General features: G+C 38.4%; 1 protein-coding gene across 5 annotated transcripts in view; it reads left to right on the forward strand.

Moving 5' to 3' along the window:
• The window catches only part of NTNG1 (netrin G1), a 307,348-nt gene that overhangs the window by 249,450 nt on the left and 47,003 nt on the right, over positions 1-10,895 (forward strand). The window contains exons 6-7 of one of the 5 annotated variants that reach the window (XM_017664606.3): positions 841-906; positions 3,192-3,251. The exons of 1 other annotated variant lie outside the window; for it this stretch is intronic. In XM_017664606.3, the coding sequence (XP_017520095.3) occupies positions 841-906; positions 3,192-3,251 (126 nt within the window). Of the gene's footprint in view, positions 1-840; positions 907-3,191; positions 3,252-10,536; positions 10,705-10,895 lie in introns of all 5 variants that reach the window. 3 more of the 5 variants (XM_017664603.3, XM_017664607.3, XM_017664608.3) reach the window with 3 other exon arrangements.

Genomic DNA, 10,895 nt, shown 5'->3' on the forward strand with positions numbered 1-10,895 from the left:
GCAGACGGTGGATCTGAGTCATGAAATGACTGCTTTAATAGTTACGGCCTTTGCATCTTAGCAAAAATAGTTTTAAATTATCAAATCCTAACCTAGCTGTTCACCTACTTTTCCACATTGATGTTTTTTACACTGGTGAATCTGAGGAAGAAATAACACCAATTCTTAAGTTAACTATGCTTATAATTATTTCTGGATTGGAACCAATAACTCTAGAAACATATTTGGTGGTAAAATATCATGAAAACACCTATACATGCAAACCTCAGATATGATCAAAAGCACTTTGGACTATTCTCCTTAAGCCAGAACCACCCACAATCCCTCTCTTTCTCTGAGAAATTGCATAAATAAAAATAGGAAATAAATCACTTCTTCGCAGAGATAATGGCTCACACTTAAAACCTACCCCAAAGAATCTCTCACGAAAGACTAATACAACCAGTTCATATCTGTATATATAAATTGCAGAGAATGAAATCCTCAAGTGAGAAATTATTTCTTACACGTTATCTTCTAGTTTCAGGCACCAGCTTTATATAACGGTTTGAATTGCTGAAGTCCCTATTTGGTTATTTGTAAGAACACTCCACTTTATTGCCAAAGTAAATGTATATAGCTTTTTAGGGAAGGGGCTATATATTTAATGTCCATTCAATGTTTTGGGAGTCATCAATTGCTTGCTCTTGTTTGGTGCGGAAGTCATGGTCTGTTAACTGCATCACAGCCAAGTTAAAGAGCAGATGTGTGGTTTGTGTCTTTGTCCATATAATTTTCTGTTTAGACTAAATGACATTATAGCTGAAAATAACATACCCTGATTTTTCCTGATGCATGCAGATCCTCCAAAGTTTAATAGGATATGGCCGAATATTTCTTCCCTTGAGGTTTCTAACCCAAAACAAGGTAGGAGCATGTAAAATTCCTAGTGATATAAAGTCCCACATGTTGAGGAGAAAAATCCCGTACACTATTTTTTAGCACTCAAGAAGAACATTATCATCAATGCCATGTCTTTGAAAGAATCATAATTAGAATAGTTTTTTCTAACATGAAGAGCATCACCAGAAATATTATGGTGAAAGATATAGAGGAAAATGAGATGGTGTAGCACTTGGTCAAATTTACACTGACTGTCAGTCTGTCCCAAGAGAGCCCAGAGTTCTATTCCCATCAGAGTAAGGGGCACAAATAGTAAGTCTTTAAAACATGTGAGTGGCACAGGCGTCCTCCACTGTCTCTATTTCACTTATCTTAAGTGAAACTGATCAGTTTGGGCGGGGAAAATACCTAACAGCGATGTTGCAGTGCCTCAGAGACCTATTTTCTTTCACTGGGGCTCACGTTGACTTGCAGAAATTTGAATCTCAGTCTCTCTTCCCTCTCTCTCTTCCATGTCACAATGTATTTTCTCTGTTGGGGCATTCCCTCTTTTAATTCCTTACGAATTAGCAATCCTTTCTACCAACATTAAAAGCAACCTGTTACCTGTCCTTAGAATAGTAATTATTATCTGACTTCCCACATCAAAAAAAATAAACAAATACAAGAGAGAAACTGACTGTGCAATATGATTGCACAAGAAGAAATAGAACTTTGAAAAACTGGGCAATAAAATTCGTAAGGTGCAGTGTAATTTATGTTAAATTCACATTAACATCAAGTCTATAGATGTACAGAGGTATGTATAAATAGGAAGTTATTTTACTGGAAAACTGTTATTTTGCCTCCTTTCTTTAAAAAAAAAAAAGACACATCTTTGGCGTCCACCTTCCTTCTTTCGTTATATACAGGATGTTCCTTTTAAACTCTAATGAATACAGATGGAGGAGGAAATGAGCAAAAGGAGGAGCCAGGAAATAGCTGCTAAGCAAAACAAAATATATTAGCAATTTCTTGAGGAGTCAAATTGGAAGGGCTGCATTTTCAGTCCTTGATGAGAGTGATGAAATCGAGACTGTCCTAGATACATATATTAGTAGCAAATAGAATTATCTTAATCATCTGCTCCAAATGAATTTTTTCAAGTTTCTGCATACATTGTGGAAAAAGAAATACAGATCAAACTCACCCCTATTAGTATAATTCTGTGAGGATTCGGGGGAGGTTTAGTGGCTTTATTTCTTGGCAAGTTCAATGAGAGCATCTTCAATGAAATGTCACTCAATATTTCCCATTGCATTTCATAGCTCAACAAATTATACAAGACAGGATCTAAGAATTACCACTTCTCCACATTGAGTTTTGAGATGAATGAGATGATGCATTCTTCAAAACCTGAAACAGACACATTTAATTATTTTGCTGTGTTTTCTGTGAGTGTCACAAGGACTAAAAGCTTTCAGAAATATCTTTAGTTAACACCAGTTGCAATTTTTTAGAATGTGGATAATGAGTTCAAATGAACTTATTTGAGAAGCAGCACAGTTGAATAAAGTGCTTGAACTTGAAATTTTAGCTAAAGGTGCACTTCCTAGCAGAGGCAAGCTCTGTGCAGCTATAATTTATCTTGTCAGCATCTGCAAAGAACAGCAGGCTCTATCCTGTTTTGCTGTTTTCACAAACTTGATGAATAATTGGAAAAGAAATGGCATGCAAACAGAGAGAAATCCCTGCCATTAACAAACTGATATCATCACAAAGGTAATGCATGTTGAGGAGACTACATTTTTGAAAGGTAGACACAGTTCAAGGTGACTCTGAAACTAAGGTCCAGATATCAATGAATGGTTGATCATTGCTCTGTGATGTCTAATCAATGCAACAAAAAATCATTTAACTGGCTTATAAGTAGATGAGCTTATGATTACATAGAATGACATGGTAAATTGAAGCAATGATACAGAGAATTAATTCAACAACACAACTGTTATTTTAAGAGAGGGACAGTAGGGGATCCTAAAATACATATTATTACTGGAATAATCTTCACACAACTGGATTCTTGATTTAAATGGTAATTCTTTTTGCCTCAAAAAATAAAGCTTCTGAACCTTATTACTGACCATGTTAAACCACTTTCAGCCAAACACAAGACTTCCTTTGTTTTTGAAACAAACTCCCAAAAACAACAAATACAAATAATCTTTTCATTTAGGGCTACTTTTCAAGTGGGTTGATGATAAGTTATTACAGTTTGAACTTTTCACTGTTGTTTCTAATGTGCTGTTCATTCTTTTAAACCTATCCAGTTGCTCCCAAATTAGCTTTGTCAACAGTTTCTTCTGTTCAAGTTGCAAACCACAAGAGAGGTAGGAATTCTTGGATTCATACAGTGATTTCATGGTGTTATGTGTTGTGAAACATTGCACTGTATGAATCTGGAATATCTGTGAAGTGTACCCATCAGCTTATTGGTGAGGCATGTTGACTGATACTGATTAATGCATCAAATAGTAGTGAAAATGTAATCTGTAAGAGAATAAGAAAAGGCTTCACTCAAATATTTGACTGTTGGAAATTTGAAATGCTGCAACATTTGTTTTCTAAGAGAGTAATGTGTAAATAAGAATTATAACAGTTTAGATTCATGTTTAGAACATGAATGTTAGAGTACTAATATTATAACTCATTTGCATTGAAAATAAGGAAACCCACTTACAGTGAGTTTCAAGGTTGCTTTTCACAAGAAAAGAGAGACAAGTTCCATGTACGGTGCCCATTTGCCTGTGACAAATGAAATATCTTGGAATTTCTACTTCCAAACGTTTGGAATACATTTGAATACATAGGAGTGAAGATCTGCACGGGGCTAGATGTTGGTTATGACCCAAAAATAATGGTTATATTACTTTCATTAAATGAAAGCAAGCAGTATCTCTTCTCTGACTCATGAATTCCCCATTCCAGTTAGCATCTGTCATTCACAGAATTAAGGTTATTGAGGAAACATGAAGGAATCCTGCTTTTATGTCACCAGCTTCCTTTATATGTCCCCTGTGACAGGTGTGTCTTGTTTTTCACCCTTGACTGTTGGGTATATGTCACATTGTTCTTGTTGTTGTTTTATGAAATAACTCTTACAAAGAAATCTATTTATTAACAAAATCTGAATTTATTTTGACCCACTTGGTGAGAATAACCATAATAGCTTCCCTTATTCTGTATTGAGTATAGTCTAATCATTTCCCAGACTTTGATCAGCAGCGAATTGGTTCTTCTGTGGCATAAGGGAAAAGAAGTAAAGTGGTCAGAAGATGGGAGAATGGAAACCAATTGTATTTAAACCATAGCTTAAAGCACAATGTGCTTTTACGTCTTGAACATTGATGGTCCCCTTTTGAGGGGACTCCATATGGATTTGAAATTTGGAGAATTCAGTTCTCCAGGAGCAGAGAAGCCACAGGCTCCCAGGTCATGAAGCCTGTCTGGGCATGTGTACATATCATGAGGCAGTCACTGAGGCTGGAATGTCCTTCCTTATGTACAATATGCTAATCTGCACAAAGAAGCCAAGGAGGTGAGGGAAAAAGGAAGCAATAGGGACTTTCACAGAGTCAATCTCCTTTATGTCATGTCAACCATACTGGATATACAAGAGGCCACTTGACCTGGCATTTGACCCTGCATCACTGAGTGGTTAGTTCCTTGGGGTCCAATGAGGTCCAAACGCAGCTCCAAAAGCAGGAAGAAACCACCTAATGAGGTAGACTTACAGGAAAATCCACATTGTCATCAAATGATGTGTACAGAGGAGCTTCAAAAGCTACATAAGTTTGCAAGACAGGGGTGGTGGAGGGGTAAGGACCAAGAAAATGCTCCAGCTTCTTCATTTCTACCCCTGGAAGAGACCCCTTGGAGGCCACACTCAGAATCCTTCCTATTTACATAGACAATGTGATAATGTAATTAGAGGCAACACTGGGAACAGTAAGAAGGAAGACACCAGGGGGCAATTTAACCCCTTCTATTCTTGACTTTCCTTTCCTTCCATTCTCTTTCTCTCCAAACTTTTGCTTTTCTGTACCTTCTACGTGCCCCACCTTCCCCAGCCAGTCTTAGTCAAAGAGTCTTTAAGCCTTAGAAGAGGTTTGGGTCTTTGCTGATCTAGAAAGCTGACTTTGAGCTCTCCTAAAACATCTCTACTTTTACTGCTCTGAATTGCCTGTTACTAAGCACCATATTATGCTCAGTGCCTTACATGATGAAATATGTGTCATGTGGGGGGATTTTCCCCTCAGGGGACTTTTAGTTGTCACAGTTTGGTGGGTTGTTACTATATCTAGTGGGTAGAGGCCAGGGATCTTCTGAATATCCTACAACATATAGGAAAACAAAGAATTCTTCAGCCAGTAATATCAATAGTGCCAAGGCTGAGAAACTCTGCACTAGACTTTGCAGGACGGGGCCTCATTCCCTTTGTCCCCTGGTACAATGTGATTCTGAATAAATATGTGTTTCTAATGCCTGCTGTGTCACACCATGAAAATGTGTTCTAAAGGACTCTGTTAACTTGCTTATATAATAGTCACTAAAACTTGTCTGAAAAAAGAATATATAAATCTATAATATGATTTGAAGTTGAAAAACTATAAAACCACAGCAATTTTTGGAAATACCTTTTTTTCTGCCTCAGCTGATCTGCATAGACATCTAGTCAACTCTCAGCTAAAATAATCACTAACTTTTTTATATCTTGTTGTGTGGCTGTTGTTTCTCTAACCTCTTTAATATATAAGGTATAGCCAAACTCTCTTATAGAATTCTAGTGGTAGAGGAATTAACTGAAACAAAACTTTCCTCTGTCTTCCTCTGTTTCCCAAAGAAGGTGCCTCAGGATCATCCTTGATTCACTGATTCACTGATTCATTCATTTGACATTTTTTGAATGCTTAGTATGTGCCACATGATGTTTGAGTGGTGTGGTTACATCTGTGAACAAAATAGACATAGTCTGTACTCATGTATTTATATTTAGAGTAAAGGGAAAAACTTTTTTAAAAATAATGCTCTCCAGATGCTGTAAATTCTACAAAAAAATTAATTAAACAAGATTGGGAGATTAGTGTGTTTGGATTAGAATTGTTATTTCTGATAGACTGGTCACAGAATTTTCTTTGAGCAGAGACCTAAAAACAAAGTGAGGAAGCAGGTCATAGCTATTTCTGAGGGAAGAGTATTCCAGACAGAAGTAACAGCAAGTGCAAAGGCCCTGGGGAAGGGGTTTGACTTCTGCAGAGCAAGATGGAGGCATTGTAAGAAGAAGAGTGATAGCAATGAGCCCCCAGCCCAGCCAGGGGCCAGATCAGTTGGGGACAAAATGAACCAAACTCTGCCTATTTTCTGAATGAGATAAGATGCCATTTGGATCATGAGCAAAGGGGTGTCATGACCTAATTTAGGTTTTGAGAGAGTTGCTCTGCTGTGTGGAGAGGAAACTTTCACAAGGATGGACAAGAGAGCAGTTTGGGGACAACAACAATAATCCAGGTGCCTTTAGCTAAGGATGAGATGGTGAGAGGTGGTGAGATTTAGAATGTATTTTAAAAGCGTAGCCAAGAGGATCTGCTGACTGGTTGTCAGAGATGCAAAAAAGAGGTGTCAAGAACAACTCTAGGAATTTTGAGCTAAGCAACTGGAGGAATGGAATTGTCATTTTATTCGCTGGGATAGGGTGGACTGCCTGGGTAAGGTGCAGGTTTGGGAAGGGAACCTAAGGGCTCAGTTTTGAACATGTTAAAGTTGAGATATATATTAAATGTCCAAGTGGAGCCATTAAGAATGCTGTTGAGTAGATCATGAACTGGGGAATTTGGTCCAGGATAGATTTAACTATTTTAGAAAGGCCAGCATATAGATGTTTTGTAAAGTCATGAGGCTGGGCAAAGAACCCTGGCTCCATGATAAGCCTAAAGAGAAAAGAGGTACAAGGCCTAAGGCCCGAGGCATTTGAGAAGATAGGACAAAAAGCAAAAGAGAGGACAAGGCAATGGTGAGTGGGGAAGGAGGACAACCAAGCTAAAGTGGTGACCAGGAGCCTCCTGTTTCAGGAAGGATCACCAGGCAGCCTTGAGGGTCCTGTTGAGGTTTATGGTTGTAAACTGAAGTGAGAGTGTAAACAGAATGGTTGGAGGAAAACTGCAGCCACATTCAGCTGCTGGGGATAGGCATGGAGAGATGGAGAGTTGGATTGAACCAGGGTCAGGTTTTTTCAGGAGACTATGATTGGGGAAGGGGGACTAAGGGGCAAGGGGAAATGAGAGTGCATCAAATCAAAGGAAGTAAGGAAGTCATTGCAAGGATGGACCACGGGGCCCTACTTTGAGAGAAGGGACGGCAGGACATGATAGGTCAATGCATTAGAGGAGCGAAGAATTATTGAACTATTGCTGTTATCCCTTCAGGGTCTTACTATGATAATGCAGCTCAGTCTGTATCACTAATGATCTCTCATGTATTCTGTGTGTATGTGGAAAGACTGGTTATTAAAGAGCGGTAAATTAACAAAATATTGCAAAATAATACCGCAGTCTTATAATAACATTTGAAATGCCTTGCTTTTATATAGTGTGCTCATGTTTTTCTAATCAAAGATCTTTTTCTCATTAAAAAATGGAGTAACTCTTAGCCCATTCCCTAAATTATAAGACATAAATATCCACCTATCTTCTAAAATATGTTTAAATACTGAGTGTTTAGCTGAGTATAGTTTTGTATATAATTAGTTATTATAATTTATATTACTTTTTCCTATCAAAATTAATAAATTCATTTTGAAACATGACCCAGCAACATGATACTGCTCACAGAATTCAAAGAATAGTAGATGACAGTGTCACATTTGACATGTCTGTGAAGATTCATGAACTGTTTCTTGAAAGTGTTGAACCTGGAGATATGTTTTCTCTCTTGGATAAAGCTTTGTCAGATGTTGCTTTGTTAGATGTAGTTCTGGCTGCTGGGCAGATCCTACAGAATCCTTCAAATACCCACAAAGGTGCTATGTTCCAAAATTTCTCCAGCCCTTACTCATTCTCTACATTTTTCCAACTTCACGTCTTTACACATTCTATTCCTTTCACCTGAAATGTCCATTCCTCCTTTAAAAAAAAAAAAAAAACAACCCTATCTACCCTCACAGAAGATTCAATGTTAAGTGCAGTGTAGTTCATTTTCCTAATCCCCCTGAAGTTATTTATCTCTAGATCATATTTTGTCACTATTTGGTTTTCTTAGCACCTACTCCTTAGTTATCTGAGCATGTGTTTGTCTTACCCACTAAACGAACTTATTGACAACAGGACTTCTGTGTAGTTCTGGAAAATTCCTAGGGTGAATTTATGCACATAAAAGAATGCTTTAGAAAAAAGCCTGATTAATTACATTAGGTACACCTAGGACCAACCTGAGCTGGGGAACATGAAGAATGTCATCCACTAAAAGGCCTCCTCCAGAGATGGAGAGCCCCAGGGCTGGGCCCTTAGAGCCCACTCCTCGGGAATTCCTGGTCACTCTGAAGAGGTCTTTGGGAAGCAGCTGATTTGGGGCTTGCATCTCCTCCATGCTACCACTACTCTGGGGCCAGAAAAAAGTCTCTCTGTTTCAAGCTTTCAACCAAGGAAGGTTCTAGAGGACTTTTAGATTTCCTAAGGAGTCAGAAATGCCAGCTTAAAAAGGTGTAACTCAGGAAGATACAGCATATTGAAGTGAAATGCTTGTTTTCTAACAGACTTAATTATTTGGTGACTTGTAATTATATGACTTTGGTAGTTATCATTATTATTATTAATTTGGCATGCCTTAACCAGTAAATTTATGCAGGCATCTTCTTACACCATTTCCCACATCAGACTCCCAAGGCTTCCCCATCCCAGCACTTGCGTTGTCTTTCTGCTTATTCCTGATCCCCACCCCCAGTGCACTTAACTTAGTGGTAAAGGTGCTTCCAAAAAAGGGAGTGGCTTGCCTTCAGAAATGCCCCTTCTTCTTGCCTATCTCTTAAGTATCTGGGGTCCCCAAGGTGCCAACCCTACTCCAGAATGTCTTCTACTCTTTACCATTTACAGTGTCCTCCTCTGTTTCTATCCAAATTTGATTTGATGTCAGCACCTTGGCCTCAGCTCTCTGCTATAGTAACTGGCTCCCCAGTAAGTAAATCCACACCTTTCTGATGATGATAATGATCATAATAACATTAACATCTAGCATGTTAATAATGTAAAAAAATTTTAAGGCTAGTCACTGTTCCCTATTCTTCCTCATTCATTTTCAGTCTGGTCACCAAAGGCAGTACTTCCAAAATTTTAGGCCAAAGGACTAACTCAGCACCTTGCACAGTGCCTGGCACATAGTAGATCAACCAAAAAAATAATTTATTGAATGAATGAGCTCAAATAGTGACTGTTTTGGGCTGCTTTGTGGAAGAACATAAAAAACAGACATTAATGAGAGGAGTGTTTTTAGGTAAAGTTTGCAGTATCATGGCTGACCGTCCTCAGAGATGTTCATCTAGGTCTACCACCACATTTCGAGAAGACAAATTACATACTCCATCTAGTTATGCCTTGTTTTTTCTGTTTGATTTGATAATTAGTGCTACCAATAGAGGCTTTGTCTTGACCACTTCTTTTGCAAAGATAGAATTAAATGAACAACTTTTTGCTTTGCTTGAGATGCAACACAGAGAAAATCTAGTCACTCTCCACCCCTCCCCGCCTGCTGTCATCCTCTTTTCTCCATCTCCTTGTCTAGTTCTTATCACCATCAACCCTAAACTTCAGACAAACCACTCCCCAACATCTTGGAGAGACAAATGAAGAGAAACCTGGGGTTATAGTAGCTGCCTAACCCTTCTTTTGTAGCCAACTTAACTTGAAACTTGTAAGAAAAGGAAATTCACAGTAATAACAATGGTATTTTCATACCAATAATCTCCCTGCTTTTTATATTTTCTCTCACACATAAACAAATATGCAGGTTTGGCCTGATGAAAGGCTCACAAAAGCCATCTTTCCTCTTAGCATTTGGAGAAAACAAAAATAAAGCATTATGTAGTTGTGTAGATCCCTGTTAAATTTGCCATAATTTCTGTGAAACCCTGACTGAATTACCGTCTTGAGGTAAATGAGAGATTCTAAACAAAGAAGCCATGCAGCATGGCAGACTCAGAGCAGAGATGCTCATATACTTCTCTCCCTCTTTTTTTTTAAGACTGCAAATATGAAGAGAAAATGGGGGAAATGATGCAAAGACAGTAAAGTTTTTCAGAGTGTAAAAATTAGACTTTTGCATCAATGGACACCAAGCCTTCCCAAATTTTAAAAGGTGTACACCTGCAAATGCTTCTGTTCATAGTGTTTGCCAAGAATTAACAATCTCCAGTCATGTTCTGAATGTCCAACCTTTCTATCCTGCTTGAAACAGATGCAACTTCCATGCCAGTCACAGCCACTGTGGTCGCCATGTATCATGATCAGTCACATGTATGTAATGCCATTCCGCCATCTTTTCTCCACTTCTCATTTTATCCACGCATGTAGTGTGCTATTACTCTGCTATTGTGTACATTCTGTATACATCTCTGTTCTTCCTTGCAAGATTGTGAATGCTTCGGCCACTCCAATCGATGCAGTTATATCGATCTGCTAAACACAGTCATTTGCGTGAGCTGTAAACACAACACTAGAGGGCAGCACTGTGAGTTATGCAGGCTGGGCTACTTCAGAAATGCTTCTGCACAGCTGGACGATGAGAATGTGTGCATAGGTCAGTTCCATTATACTTTCAGCTACTGTTCTGTGCCTTTCAAACTATGGGGAGCAATTTAAGGTGGAGAGGCCATTGATTTGCACCACGTCTGAGCCAGAGTGAACTTTCTCAATGGAGAAAACATCCTTGTGGTAGATTTAAAATTCACTTTTGCTGGTTGAAATCATAGTTGGAGGAGACATTTTGAG

The sequence above is a fragment of the Manis javanica genome, chromosome 4 (genome assembly GCF_040802235.1).
Source record: "Manis javanica isolate MJ-LG chromosome 4, MJ_LKY, whole genome shotgun sequence".
Classification (NCBI taxonomy): domain Eukaryota; kingdom Metazoa; phylum Chordata; class Mammalia; order Pholidota; family Manidae; genus Manis; species Manis javanica.